This window comes from Sorex araneus, chromosome 6 (assembly GCF_027595985.1).
Source record: "Sorex araneus isolate mSorAra2 chromosome 6, mSorAra2.pri, whole genome shotgun sequence".
NCBI lineage: Eukaryota > Metazoa > Chordata > Mammalia > Eulipotyphla > Soricidae > Sorex > Sorex araneus.
The window spans coordinates 15,056,352-15,071,543 of record NC_073307.1 but is presented as its reverse complement, the minus strand read 5'-3'; the positions used below and the strand labels follow the sequence as shown (position 1 = coordinate 15,071,543).

At 51.2% G+C, this 15,192-nt stretch overlaps 1 protein-coding gene across 2 annotated transcripts in view; it reads left to right on the top strand.

Annotated features, from left to right (window-relative positions):
* Positions 1 to 230: 230 nt before the first annotated feature.
* The window catches only part of TRIM36 (tripartite motif containing 36), a 39,424-nt gene continuing 24,462 nt past the window's right edge, over positions 231 to 15,192 (top strand). Inside the window, exons 1-4 of one of the 2 annotated variants that reach the window (XM_055142108.1) lie at positions 231 to 498; positions 3,162 to 3,396; positions 11,471 to 11,491; positions 12,547 to 12,872. In XM_055142108.1, the coding sequence (XP_054998083.1) occupies positions 472 to 498; positions 3,162 to 3,396; positions 11,471 to 11,491; positions 12,547 to 12,872 (609 nt within the window). In that variant the 5' untranslated portion in view covers positions 231 to 471. The remainder of the gene's footprint in view (positions 499 to 3,161; positions 3,397 to 11,470; positions 11,492 to 12,546; positions 12,873 to 15,192) is intronic. The other variant, XM_055142109.1, reaches the window with a different exon arrangement.

Genomic DNA, 15,192 nt, shown 5'->3' with positions numbered 1-15,192 from the left:
CCCGCCCCAAACACGCCTCCTTTGTGCGCTGGACGCGGTTGTCCGGGCGCCCGCCCCGCCCCTGCCCCGCCCCGCTGCAGCTGAGTCCCGCCCCCTTCCTGCCTCCTTTGTGCGGTGGGCGCGGTTGCCCGGGCGACGGCCCCGCCCCGCGCCGCCGCGCCCAGGTCTCCGCGCGGCCGCCCCGCCCCGCCGCAGTCTGTCGGAGCCGCCGCCGCAGCTGGCCGCGGGGCGGGATTCCCGGGACCGTCGCAGGGAGCAGAGCTCGGCGCGCTCGGTGCGCGATCTCGCCTGCCCCGGCGGTGCTCCTGGCCGCCGCGTCGGTCCGCTCGCTGGCCGGGTCCGGCTCCCCAGCCCGCCGTCCGGCTCCGGACCCAGACTCCACGGCCGCCGCGGGGAGCCGCCCACCCGCCCCTGCCCGGGGCCGCTCGCCGGCCCGACCCCGCCGTGCATGTCACCTGGCAGGCGGCCGTCATGGAAGGGGACGGTTCAGACTCGATGGTGAGTGGAGGCACGGGGGCGTCCGCCCCTCCGAGGGGCCGCCGCCGGGGTGTGGCGCCGCGGACGGGAGGGGCGCGTGCCCGCCGCGCCTGTCCCGCGTGGCGTTGGCATGCGGGTCCCCAGCTCCCGCAGCGACCCCCTGGCAGGCGAGTGCCCGCCGTGGTCGCCGCGTGCCAGGGTGCGTCCCGGGCGTGCGTCTGCTCCCACCGCAGCTGTCGGGGTTGGACGGCGTCGGAGAAGCAGCACGTGTCAGTTGTCTGCCAAACCTCTTTTTTAAAAATTAATTTTTTTTTAATCTCGAAACAGTTTGGGGGAGCCAGTTGCTCTCCCCCCTTGAGTGTGAAACGAACACCGCGGTTTCCTCGTGCAGTTAGCTTGTATCAATCGTGACTAAAGAGCGTGCGCTTTATTCCAAGAGAGACAGGAAAGGTTTTTGCACCTGCCGCTTGGGAGGTGCACAGGGAATTAAATGTGCCTTTGAATTAATCAGGCGTTATAGCCCTGTTGAAATGAGATAGGATGGATGGGGTTTACTATGATCCTTTTTGATGTGGACTTGTATGTAAGGTGTGGCGGGCATTTTCCCAAGTTAGAAAAGGAAACAACCAAAAACGTTCCGTGTGGTGCGCTTCCATGGAACGTTTGTTGAAAACTGTAAGAGACTCGGCTTTGAAAAGGACCCTTGGACCGCAGCGAAATCGGCTGTGCTGCCGCGTTTTGTTGGATATCATCAAAGCGCTTTCTGTTGCTGTGGGCGAGGGGGGAATATAGCCTGGTAGGCGTTTTTAGTAAAAGAAGTGACTTAATGCATCCAAACGTTTCTGTGTGTTTCTTCTAGCGTTGAAATGATTGTCCAAGGCTTATGAGTCCTTTGCAGTTGGATTCTCAGGCTCAGATAGCGCACGGGGGTGGGGGTAAGGAGCTTACCTCTCTGCAAGGCCAGCCGTGGCTCGTTGACCCCCTAGCACCTGATACCGCCCCTCCCTAGGCGCACCGGGAGTGATCCCTGAGTGCAAAGCCAGCGGGAAAGCGGAGTGCAGCTGGGTGTGGCTTAGCGCGTCTCCAGCACCCAGCCCCTCCCCCCACCAGAAGCAAATTAGATTCACGAAAATGCCAAGGATCCTGAATATAGTCTTCACACCTGAAGTTTGGAACACCTGGAACTTGGAAAGCAAACCTACGCAGAGAAAGGTGGGGACGCTGGGCCTCCAGGCATGGGTTCTTTCTCCCTGTGATGAGTCTGTGCTTTTTGTGACAGGAGAGGGAGGTGTGCGGGGCCTGCCTCGGTGCTCTGCAGGTTCTTTGGGGGTGGGGAGTTGGGGCCCCAGCACCAAACCTAGAGGAGCCCCTTGAGTGCTACTGGGTGTTGGCCCCCAAACAAAACGTCTCTTATTAAAAATAATGTCAGGCTTGTAGGACCGAGAGCTTTTTTTTTTTTTTTTTATGGTGCCTGCTAATACCTTGCAGTCGTTCAATATTCATGAAATGCTTTTAGGTTACGGCTCTTCCATGTGGCGTGAAAACCTCCAGCACTTTACCTGCATGAGAACCGCAGCGTATGAAAAATGGTCACATTTAATGCTGCAGAACTGTTAATAATTCAGCTTGTGGCCGGAGGTATGAATCGGTGGAAGAGTGCAGGCCGGAGTCGTGGGCTAGGTCCCTGCCTGGCACGCAGTAATTCAGTTGGTGAAGACTTCAGCTGGGCTCCCATGCTGGGTGTGGCCCCCCAAACAAAAGCAAGCAACAGGAACAATGAAAACGGAGCAAAAAAAGCTCAACCGGGGTCCTCCCATCAGGGGTCCTAGCTACCCCAGGGTTTCCCTGCTCGCGTCTGTGGCAGAGTCACTTAGTACATCACAATCAGAGTCTTGTTTTGGGCGGTGCAGTCTTCATTTTATTGAAGTGGTTTACTATGAGGCTTTCACGACATAGGTCTCTTTTCTGTTGGGGGGAGGGGGGCGCACCCCTGGTGGAGCTCAGGGCTTACTCCTGGTTATGTGCTCAGGGATCACGCCTCACTCCTGGCTGTGGGGAAGATGTGAGATACCAGAGATTAAACCCGAGTTAGCTGTGTGCACGGCAGTTACTTAACTGGATTCCTTCCCTCCCTCCCTCGCTCCCTCTCTTCCTTCCGTGAATTAAAGATAATTTGTCTAACTTCATGATTGATGGCTTATTATGATTCCCTAGTATTTTATACAAAATTCTCTCACGTATTTCCTTTCACTTTTGACTTCTGGAGGTTGAGGGGTGGTATAAATAACGTAGAATTTGGTTGTGAAAAAGGAACTTCCATTTAAAGATGTGTGTCTCTGTATGTATTTTGGTGCTACACCTGGCAGTGCTCACGGCTCATTATAACCTGACCCTGGGCTCAGGGGCCACTCCTGGCGGGGTTCATGACTATAATGTAATGCTGGGGATTGAGCCAGCTTGGCTGTGGACCTTGTCCCCTGGCTCCTGAAGATCTTCCTTCCTTTCCTTCTTCCCTCCCTCCCACCAGCCGGGACGAATCAACCCCGGTGTGCCTGTAAGGTGTGTGCTTTACAGTTGGGCGGTGTTCCCGGCCTTCCGCCTGCTTCCTTCTACCCCTCGCATTGACATACCTGCCCACGATGAAACCTTTCACCCTAATTTTTTTTTTTTTGTCTCCGTTTCAGGTTACCATGAAGAATATCGAAAGGGAGCTAGTGTGCCCTGCCTGTAAGGAGCTGTTTACCCATCCGTTGATTCTCCCTTGTCAACACAGTATCTGTCACAAGTGTGTGAAAGAGCTCTTACTCACGCTAGATGATTCCTTCAATGACGTGGGGTCCGACAATTCCAACCAGAGCAGCCCAAGAATCCGGCTGGCTTCTCCCAGCATGGATAAGATGGACAGGATCAACAGACCAGGTGTGTGGTCGGACCTGGGTTGGGGTGCGGGGTGGGGTCCCCCTGCACCGTGGGGCGGGGCCTGTACACACCGTCAGTAACAGTTTTTCGGGTTAATTTTTCCAGGTAAAGACATTCAGAACTAGTTAGAGATGGTTCAGCTTCAGATGTCGCAGGAAATACCTCTTGTCTTTTGTTCTGTACTTAACATGGATAACTGACCACGGGGTTTGTGCTAAAACCCTTAACTCTCTCTGGTTTCAGGGCTGTTCAAAGGTCCCTGAAATATGTGTGAGAGTCATGAGCAAACACACGTGCAGAGTTACAGGAGAAGGCGAGGGCACGGCTGGTCCTCCTCACCGAGCAAGATTTTATTCCACCTGCCGGGGTTATTTTCGCCCCTTTTACTGTTGTTTTCAGTTCACACCTGGTGGGGCTCGGAGGACCAGGCAGCGCCCGGGATTGACCCCTGGGCTGCAGCCCTCCGCACCGTCTCCCAACTCCTCTTTGGCTGTTGCGAGTCTGTCATTTAAAACGGCTCTCGTGACTGGGAGCTAAGTTCTGCCCGAGTTCTGGCGTCCTGTCCGGCTCCCGCTGTGCTGAGTTACTGCCTGTTGGAGGGTGTGGCTTTCTCACGAGCATCCGTCCTGGGACTGATGAGCTTCATGTTCACTGGGAAACTGCAGGCTGAGAGGTTCCCTGGAGGCCAGAGTGGCAGAGACCTTGGTGAAGGTGCCGCAGCACCATGTGAGCCAGGGGCCGCGTGGAGGAGAGGTCCCGAGAGGCCCTGCGCCCACTGGCCTGCCCTGTACGCCTGCTGCTCCTCGGGCAGTGCGGCCTCGGCTGTCCAGAGGGGCGCAGGCTGCCCGCTGCTCTGAGCACCGGACTTGAGGACCGTGGCTCTCTCTGGAATGGGGCTTGGAGGCGTTAGGTTAACTGAGCCCTGTTTCCGCCTCTCCCAGTGAGGGAGCACCTTGCCATCCTGACTCCTCTTTACAAGGGCCGTTTAGAAAGACTCTCTCCCCTTGTTCACCTGTTACGTGTCTTTTGTTTGTTTTTATAGGTCACGTCCAGGTGGTGCTCAGGACTTACTCCTGGCTGTGTGCTCAGGGATCACTCCTGCAGTGCTTGACTTGAGGGACCATCGGGGGAGGGGAGGTGGGGGTTGAACCTGGGTCAGCCGTGCGCAAAGCAAGTGCCCTCCCTGCTGTACTGTCTCTCTGGCCCCTTTATCTGCCTTTCGGAGACCACTGCTGGTCTCCGCTGGTCTCCCCTGAGACGGTGCCTGCCATGCATTCATGCCCATGAACTGCATCTGAGAGGTTGAGTCGGTGGGCTGAGGGGCGGGGAGTGTGCACACTTTGTATGCTGGAGGCCCGGATTTCATCTGGATCCCTCAGGCATCGCTCTGGCAGTGGCCCCCAAGAGCCACCGGGTGTGACCCCAAACCAAAGGAAGATTATTTTGAATTTATTGAAAAGGAAAAGGAGAATGGTTCTAAACAGATACTCTGTTGCTTCACAAAGTTTTCTTTCTTTTGCTTTTGGAGGGACCGCTCAGGGCTTATTCCCCAAGATGCTTGAGGGGCCCATATGGGGTACCAAGGATTGAACCCAGCTCAAGTGCTCGCAAGGCAAACCCCTCGCCTGTGGTCCAATCTCTCCGGCCCCTGAAATTGTGTCTTCCGACGTACTCCCTGTTCAGCTGAATCACGTTCTGAGAGAGGAGGGGCTTAGGAACTCTTCAGTGACGACCAGGGGCTGGAAATAGAGTGTTAAGCTTGGCTCGAGGGCAGTGGGGGCCGCTTTGTGGCACGGTCTTCAGCGCCAAGGGTTCCCACGCAGGAGCAGAGGGACGCAGGGGACAGTTGAACAGAGCACTAGAGAAAACAAAACCCAAAGGCGGATTCTTTGGATCAGAATCCTTGCCACGAGACGTTGTTTCAGTTAGGGGTCAAAGTTAGACGCAACAAGGGCCAAATCAGGTACATTTGTAAAGTTGGCAGGACCCAGGCGTCATGCATACCGGTTGGGGGGTAGGGTGGTAGGAGGGAGAGAGTCTGGAGAATGACCTGGTTAGCTGTCTGACCCCCTGGGGAATGACCCGGTTAGCTGTCCGACCCCCTGGGGAATGTCCCAGTTAGGTGTCCGACCCCCTTGGGTAATGACCTGGTTAGTTGTCCGACCCCCTGGGGAGTGACCCGGTTAGCTGTCCAACCCCCCTGAAGAATAATCTGGTTAGGGTCCAACCCCTCTGGAGAATAATCTGGTTAGGGTCCACCCTCACTGTTGAATAAATTGGTTAGCTGCCCAACCCAACCCCCCTGGCCTATATTTTGGCGACACCCAGCAGTGCTCAGGAATTCACAGCGCAGGGCTGGAACTCAGACCTCCCAGCGTGCAAGTGTGAGTGCTCGCCCTTTGTGCTCACTCTCTGGGCCTCGTTTACCCGTTCCCTCAGCTACTCCAGGCTGCAGGTTGGAGACTGTGAAGTGACTAAGGAGCTGGACCGGGCAGCTATAGGAAGGGGCCGCAGCCGGCAGGCCAGGAGCGCGCCGTGAATATTTCTCCCCCTCCAAAACCTGACGCTGGTGTTGGCGTGGAAGTGTTGGCGTGAAAGCTGGTTTTGTGTGAAATATTGGCAGTCCCGGTCACTTCCGAGCACCTGGCCAGTTGAGTGAGGCAGCACCGCCCACCCGCGTCTCAGGTGGCGCCAGGCCTTCCCAGACGGGGGCCTCCTTGGTTGGCACCTTCATTTTCAACAACGCATAAGTAAGCAGGTTATAAATGCTCGAGAGGGGAGCTCTGCTTCAGGGAGCAGGACCCCGGTTCTTCTGACCAGCCTGTGTCTTCTCCAGCCCTGAAGGATGCTCTTCTCTTCTGGGTGCACTCAGTCGATACTTCTGCTGGTGTCTGACACGGCTAAACCCTAACACGCCTCAAATGAACAAGATCCTGGCTGGGCACGTGGGCATCCCTCCTGTCAGGCTAGCGTGTCCACGTGGGCTGCCAGTGATTGAACCTCGGGTGGTCCCATGCAAGGACAATGCCCTGCCCCACTGTATTATCACTCAGAACTTACTGTGGTTTTTTTTTTTTTTAGTTATTAATTGAGATTCTGTGGTTTACAGTACTACTAACAATGGCTTCTCATGCAGGCAATTCCATACCCGCCACCGCTGTGCCCTCTTTCCTCCCCCCACTACCCCAACTGCCCCCACCAGCTCGTTGTGGTGTGTGGATCAGTTTCTTCCCGTTATTTTGTCTCTGGCTCTGTGTTACTCCCTTGCCGTGTGTTTCAGGTCCCTCGGATGAGAGAGCCCATTCTGTATTTATCTCTTTCTGACAGACTTCCAGACTTCTCCTTTTTAAAAAAAGAAATCTGTTAGACATCTGAGAAGGAAGCCACAAGCCCCTTTCCAAGCACTTGGTGTGGGAGGAATAGGATTCTAATCGTTGCTTTGGTTTCTAGTAAGGGGATTGGCTAAGGGCCAGAGAGAGCAGTGGCTGGGACAGCAGGAGGCCTGTGTTTGGTCCCGTCACCACCTGGTCACCTTCTCCCCACCTTCCCCCAGCCCCCAGGAGCACCAGGACCGTCCCCAGACTCACAGCTGGGGGTAGCCCCTGAGTGCTGAGGGTGTGTGTGACTCAAAAACCTCAGAATGAAAAGGGGGATTAAGTAGACCCTGCAGAGCAGTGCAGTCCCTTGCTTGAAACACGCTGTGTCTGCATGGAGATGCGTTTTAAGTGTCAAGTACACACTTGGAGCAGAAAACCTATTTTTCACACAGATTGCATTCCGAAATGATAGCGTTTGGGGCAGGCTGGTCCCGGAACCTGTCTCACCAAAACTGATTTCCCTCGTTTCTTTCTACTTTTTTAGCAGAGCTGCTGGAAAAGTGCATAGTGACAGATGCGACCATCACCGCTGTCCCTGTTTTCCTTTAGACAGCATTGCTTTGTCACGTGATAGATTGTAAAAGCAGACGGATGCCTGGGGTTGGTAGGAAACACGGTCACACAGCGAGACGAGCTTCTTTCTCCTGTGTGTGTGGGAAGATGTGGTCTGCTGAGGTCTGCAGACTCCCGTCAGGGACGCACGAAGCACACGACGCTGCAGTGCTGTTTGTCTTTTCCCGAGTTATCGGAGCACTTAGTAAAATAGAGTATTAAACGTGATTGAAAAAAAATCAGCCTGTATAATAACTACGTGCCATTCTCCTAAGCGCTGCCCCCACAGTGATCTGTTTGGAACTGATTGCTTTGCTGCGTGTCTTCGGGCACCGGTGGCTCTGTGAGTGTCCTGTGTACCAGGAAAACCTTGCTTCCCCGCCCCCCCCTCAAACTGTTAATTCAATAATTGTATTTTGTGCAGGACACAGTCACACAGTTACTGCTTTCTCTTTTGTTAGCAAGCCGTGACTACGTCTCTGTGAAATCCAGTTCTAAATCTGGCTTTCTGTTCATTGTTCCCAGCTTCCCAGTGGAGACCTCTGGGGTGGAGAGGTAGAACATGCTTTCCTGCTCGTGTGGCTGCAGCAAGGACAGTCTTGTGTCCCCGGGTTTCACAACATCAGTGGTCAAGTCTTCAAACTGATCTGAGAGAGGGAACACAATTGGCTGAAAGGACTGAAAGGTCCCCAGGACTCAGTTCACAAGGAAGTTTTTCCCCTGAGACTCTGGACAGGAGCACTGCTGATCAATGCTCCCGTTTCTTAGTGAACCGGGCGAGATATCTCTGGAGAAATAGCATGCGCCTGTTTTTTCGGTATTACCCCCCAGATCCTTCCCGTAGGCTCTGTGGAACTAAGCTTCCCTGAACAGCTGCATTTCTTTTTTTCTGGGGTGGAAGGGGACACATCCAGCGATACACAGGGGTTACTTTTGGCTCTGTATTTAGGAATTACCCCTGGTGGTGCTTGGGGGACCATATGGGATGCTGGGAATCGAACCCGGGGTGGCCATGCACAAGGCAAACGCCCTACCTGCTGTACCATTGCTCCGGCTCCAACATCCACATTTCTGTGCGAGGTTAAATAAGCCAGTACTTTCTAATGACTTCAAACATTTACTACAGTGTCTTTCTTTTTTTGGGGGGGGTGACGGGTGGGAGGCATTGGGGCTTAGTCCACACCCTGTGGTGCTCTGGATGGTCACTTGGGGACCATATGTGGTACCAGGGGTTTGAGGGGCTTTGAGGGGTTGGCAGGATGCCAGGCAACTGCCTTTATACCTGTGTCTTCTCCAGCTCAGTTGTTATGAATATAGCCCCATCTTGGCCAGTTTCGTGCATATGGCATGTTCACATTTGAAAATCTTTGGCATCAGACTTTTACAATTGAGGCTCTACCCCTTTGTGGGTAAATAATGTGCAGTGCATGTTTATCAGGAGGACTGCCCGTCTCCCTGCAGTGCTCAGGAGTCCCCCGGCCCAGGGGCCAATCTGCAGTGTCAGGCATCCAACCAGGCGCCTTACCTGCCTGTACTCCCTCTTCCGCCCTGGCACTGGCTCTCCGTGAGGGAGGGGCCAGCGTATTCCAAGTTCCTTTTTTCTCCATTTCACCTTCCAAGGAAAATTGGCCACTTTTGGGTGGCTTGCTGGGGACACTTTCCTTTTTTTGTAAAATCTTGCCCCGAATCATGATCCCTTTTCTGTATTTCTGACCCTTCACTGCAGGCCTGGAGTGGAAACGCCCACAGTCCCAGGAGTTGTAGAATTCCACCTTTAAGAGTGGAAATCAGGGCTGGAGTGATAGCCCAGCAGGTAGGGCATTTGCCTTGCACGCGGCCGACCCGGGTTCGATGCCCAGCATCCCATATGGTCCCCTGAGCACTGCCAGGAGTAATTCCTGAGTGCATAAGCCAGGAGTAACCCCTGTGCATCACCGGGGTGTGACCCAAAAAGCAAGAAAAAAAAAAGTGGAAATCTTGTCACTGGAAAGGTCGAAGCAGTTAGCTTACAAAAAAGTCTGTTTGGCTCCAAGGGTAGTTGAGGATGAAGTTTTGTCTGGCTGTAAATGCTCACATCAGGGGGTCACTAACTCATAGGCACAGCTGAGTGGCAGACTGTGGAAGAGAAAGGTGGGGGGTTGGCCCGGGCCAGGGCACAGGGACCCCGGCCAGGTGGCAACCAGGAGCAGGGGAGCTGGTAGCCAGACCCGCTGAGCCAGCTTTGGGTCTGATATGAACCGACCGTCTTGCCTTAGAAGTCAAGTTGGTATCATAAAGGCCTGATCCTCCGTTCTGACCTGAGTGGTGAAACACGGGGAGGAAGGCTGCCCAGGAATCGCTTACCAGCCCGTTAGGACATTTGTGGGCGTCTGTTTCCAAGTTGTCAGGACTCACGTTTCAGCTGTCTCTGCTTAAAAGGTCTCTGGGGGAGAGTCAGTTCAAGTCCTTTGCAAAGATGAACCCTCACCCCCCCACCCCCCCCCCCGCCAGCTGCCCTCCTCTCCTTTCTCTCTGGGTCTCTGTCTGGAGCTGTGCGATTCTTAGGACATCCTATGGCCAGGGCGGGTTTGCCCCCATGCCAGGAATGGCGGCCAGTAGCCATTTATGTCTCTGGAGAATCGGAGCCGAGCTTTTGCCTGGACTTAAATGGTTTGACATTTGGCCAGTGGTTACTATATTAGATAGTCTTGTTATAGGAATGGAAAACATTTTTATTTTTAGTTCCCCTGTCTTGATATTTTTCTCTTTAAGTTTGCATCCCAGAATATCCTGATGTCTGATTTTCTTTGTTGCCCTGAGCAAATATTGTCTGTTTCCGTGAAAACAATGGTAGGCACATGCGCACAGATGAAATAATGGTGCACGTTTTAGAAAAATCTCGGGAACTTTTAAAGTCTAATGAGGAAAATAGCGGGATTGATTGATTTAATAGTTTGAATTAAGTAGTACAGGGTAATATTTTTGTCTGACATTTTACTTTTTATTAAGAGGGTTACAGAAAAGGGGTGCAGCATATTTTTTTCTTTCTTTTTTTGAGATTTGAGTCTACCTGCCAAAGTCTGGGTCTCATCATGATTCCAAGCATGATTTCATTGTGATGCTTGAATTTTGTCTTAGCCCATTTACTGGATTGATCACTGTCGTCAGTTCATAAGACCAGTAACAAGCCATTTTTTTTTTTTTAAATACCGGCTGTTGAGATTAGTTATCTATTTTCAGTTCCATCACCTCGTTCCCGTGTGGAGCATGCATTGAATATGAATTTCCATTCGTTTGAACTTGACCACTGCACAGTCTCACTCTCTGGGAATGGTTTGGTTTGTGTTTTCACTCAGAATTGCCCTTTGCATGTGTTTTCAAAGTAGCCGTGCCGCTGACCTCACTGCATGCCCGCCCGTGCTGGGAAGTGCTTGGCCTGTGTTGCATGTTTTAAAAAAGTGATTTCAAGAATACATTTTATATAGCCTTTTCCATTTTTTGCTTTAATGAGGCCACTTTGTTTTGTAGGCATGTTGAGGTCTGTTTAGAGCAATGGAGGATAAGATGTCTTCATGTTAGTTGTGTGTTAGCTGCTTAAATAGCATTCGCGCTTCCCGTGACATTGTGCATGCCATGAAGTCACCTTAATGCATAACGTGGTCTAATTGTTAACTTTCATGTGGGATATAATACTCTAGATAACCTTTTCAAATTCCTTTTTGAGGATGGTAATATCCAAGGCAACGTTAATGTAACTGTTTAAAGACCTTCTCTATTGGAGTGGGAAACTGAGGTTAATCATTTCTTGCTCCTGACTCACAGGCAGTATGCCAGAAGGCTGTAGGTTAAGAAGTGTTTGTTTGTTTGTTTGTTTGTGGAGTTGTCCTATGGGCAGCCAAGAACAGACCTGTAAGTCAAGGGCCTGTGGTTTCCATCAGGCAGAGCCCCGGGACAGCCCTGGATTCTTGTGCACCAGGGGTCGGAGCTGTTCTGCCTTGGTATCTTGATTTGTTAAAAATCAAGATAAAACTGAGTGAATGTAGTGTCCAAGGTTATTCATTGTTATGGATAAAATATATAAAGTTATTTGTAATCAAGCCTGTGGGGCAACTTGTGACTTACTGAATTAAGTAATTGTAGTGGTTCTTTTTTTTTTTTTTTTCCAGGTCAGAAGAAGATTTTAAATGGTTGGTCCCTCTTAAAGTGATTAGATTCTGGGCCTTTGAATGAGCTTTTTCAGCTTTTGTAGATCATACTCAATTAGTTCATAGTTTTGCTTACTCAATTTTCCCAGATAAAACAATACTACAGTGGGAAACGGATTCTATTACAGTGGTTCTTAACGATTTGTAGTCACATAGTCCTTTGCTAAAAGCCATGGAAAGGTTTCATTAGAAAATGTAGATGTGTACAGATGCAAGCTTTGTTTAAGTACAATTTCAAGTAGTTTACAGAACTGTTTGCATCTCTCCTGAGCCTCTCCGGGACCTCTGGTTAGGGGGTCCTGGACTTTTATGCGTCTCATGCCCCAAGACAGTCAGCCAAGACTAGGCTCGTGGAAATGGAAGCCAGATTTTGGGGGCAAAGTCTGCAGAAATGACGCCAACAGTTCATTTTACAATTTCAGTCGATTCTAACCCTTGTAGTATTGTCTTATGATTTGGTGTTTTATTTGCCTGACTTCACATGGCTTTCGTATGGGATTTCTGTAGGATAACATAGAATAGTCTACTCTGGGCACTCTGGTGGTGGTCCTGGGAGCAGCACTTGCACACGTGAGCAATATCAGTTCAGTGTGAAATATTTTGAAAAAGGAAATGTGGGGTGGGAGGGGGCAAAGGCTATCTAATAGCCCAGGATTGTCTTTCGTATACCAGAGAAACAGCTTACGAAAAAGAGAAAAATATGTCAAAATACGAATGAATTCAAATGACACCACTAGAGTGTGCATTTTGGGAAGATGATTTTCAATTTCACTCTTCCCAAACACGCCTCCCTCCCTCCCTCCCTCCCTCCCTCCCTCCCTCCCTCCTTCCTTCCTTCCTTCCTTCCTTCCTTCCTTCCTTCCTTCCTTCCTTCCTTCCTTCCTTCCTTCCTTCCTTCCTTCTTTCCTCCCTCCCTCCCTCCCTCCCTCCCTCCCTTCCTTCCTCTCATCACCCCCCACCCCGCCCCTCCCTCCCCACCCCTGCTTCCATACATTCCCCTGCTGACCTAACTGAGCCAGGATTTCCTTGCCCTACAGGTTGGAAACGCAATTCATTGACTCCCCGAACAACTACTTTTCCATGCCCTGGCTGTGAACACGATGTGGATCTCGGCGAGCGGGGAATCAATGGTTTGTTTCGGAATTTCACTTTGGAGGCTATTGTTGAGCGTTATAGGCAGGCGGCCAGGGCAGCCACGGCTATTATGTGTGACCTTTGTAAACCTCCGCCCCAGGAGTCCACCAAGAGCTGTATGGACTGTAGCGCCAGCTACTGCAACGAGTGCTTCAAGATCTACCACCCCTGGGGCACCGTGAAAGCCCAACATGAGTATGTGGGACCCACCACCAATTTCAGGCCCAAGGTGAGCGGCGTCTCTGCCAAGCCGGCGTTTCCTCTTGGTGGCAGGAGAGGAAGTGGAAGGAGAAGTGTCCCCGGTCGAGAGCCTGATGCCAGAGGGGAATTGGAAGCCGGGCCAAGCGATGCCAAAGCCTTCCGAGAGATTCAGCCCTGCCCTCCCGAGCACTGGGGCTTGAATGTGTTGCTCAGGCCCTGTCTGAAAGATTTCACGGGGAAACAGGTCTTAATATATTTATTTCCTTTGAGTTGACCTGAGTTCTTTTAGGTGAACACAGGTAAAGACTAACGTTTTTCTTTTTTGCTTTTTGGGTCACACCCAGCAATGCACAGGGGTCACTCCTGGCTCATGCACTCAGGAATCACCCCTGGTGGTGCTCAGGGGACCATATGGGATGCTGGGATTTGAACCCGGGTTGGCCGAGTGCAAGGCAAACGCCCTACCCGCTATCACTAGTCTTGGGGCTGGAGTGTGCTATCACTCCAGCCCCAAGACTAACGTTTTTCTTGTAATAAAATATTGGGCACTCTCTCAAGGGAATTTAATTTTTTTGTTCTGGTTTTTGGTTCTGGACCACGCCCGGAAGTGCTCAGGGATCACTCCTGGTAGTGCTGGGGGCCATATGTGCTCAGCTCCGGGGGTGCCAGGTGCAAGGCAAACATCAGCCCCGCTGAACTATCTCTCCGGTCCCTGCAATTTCCTTTTTCACTTCTGTTTGTGTTTGGGCCTCACCTGGCAGTGCTCAGGGCTTACTCCTGACTCTGCACTCAGGGATCTCCTGCCAGGGCTAAGGGGACCCTGGGGGGTGCCAGAGGGATTGAATCCTGGTCAGCTGTATGCAGGCAAGCGCCCTGCCTGCTGTACTGTCACTCTAGCCTTAGGTCATAGATTTTTAAAAGTTTATGGCTTCAACTTGCTGTTTTAAAGTTTCCTTTAAGAATCGGTTAATACTCTTGCTTCATTAAAGAATCCCTTCTCCTTTTTTTGGGAGGGGGTCACACCCAGCGATGCACAGGGGTTACTCCTGGCTCATGCACTCAGGAATTACTCCTGGCGGTGCTCGGGGAACCATATGGGATGCTGGGAATCGAACCCGGGTTGGCCGCGTGCAAGGCAAACGCCCTCCCCGCTGTGCTATCGCTCCAGCCCCAAAGAACCCCTTCTCATTCAACGTGTTAAGCTTGAGTCTCATGAGTTAAGAATTTCGGGGCCACAGATGTAACCAGAGCAGTTGAGCACAGCCTTGCGTGTGTGGAGCCCTGGGGTCCGTCTGGCTCCACAGTTTTGAAGTGTGTGAGAAGTTAATGAAACTCTGAGTAAAAAATTTCGAGTCTAAATTAGTCTTACCTTATTCATAGATATAATGAGAGATTGTTCAGAGAGAACCAAATAAATATGAATAAATCTGAATGTGTCGCATTGAGAAAGGTGTCTGACAAGGCTAACCTGTAACCCTTTCTTCTAAGGAAACAGTTTTTGATCTTTTTTAGCGAATTATTTGTAACAAGCCATATACAATACATTATTCAGGGTCTACTTTAAGGACAGGCTTGAGGGTGGTTGGGAAAATTGGAAATGGTGGTGGAAGGTGCAATAGTGGTGGGATTGGTGTTGGAATATTATTTGTCACAGATCATCGTAAATAACTTCTTAAAAAATAAAATTAAAAAAAAGATGAATTTCAGCTTGGTAGTGTTAATAAAGTGGAATTATGGAAAACTCCTCTGGGAGCTATTCCTTATCCTATGTTTGCATTTTGACACTTTAACATGCTGAAGAATTAAAATCGTGCCCATTATTTTTAGATCTACACATTGTCACAAGGACTTTATATAGTAGAAATTATTTTTAATTTTTTTTTAAGGGGGCTGGAGCAATAGCACAGCAGGTAGGGCGTTTGCCTTGCACGCAGCCGACCCGGGTTCGATTCCCAGCATCCTATCTAGTCCCCCGAGCACCACCAGGAGTAATTCCTGAGTGCAGAGCCAGGAGTAACCCCTGTGCATTGCCGGGTGTGACACAAAAAGCAAAAAGAAAAAAAAAATTTGTTTTAAGTGTTTAAGCTATCAGATCAGTAGTTATTGCTGAAAATCCAATCTGTTGGATTCAGGACAACTTTTTGATATTATTAAAACACTATTTTAAAAGAAGCCTTTCAGGGTGCTGAAGCGATAGTATAGCAGGTAGGGCATTTGCCTTGCACTCGGCTGACCCGGGTTCGATGCCAAGCATCCCATATGGTCCCCTGAGCACCACCAGGAGTAATTCCTGAGTGCATGAGCCAGGAGTAACCCCTGTGCATCGCTGAGTGTGACCCAAAAAAGCA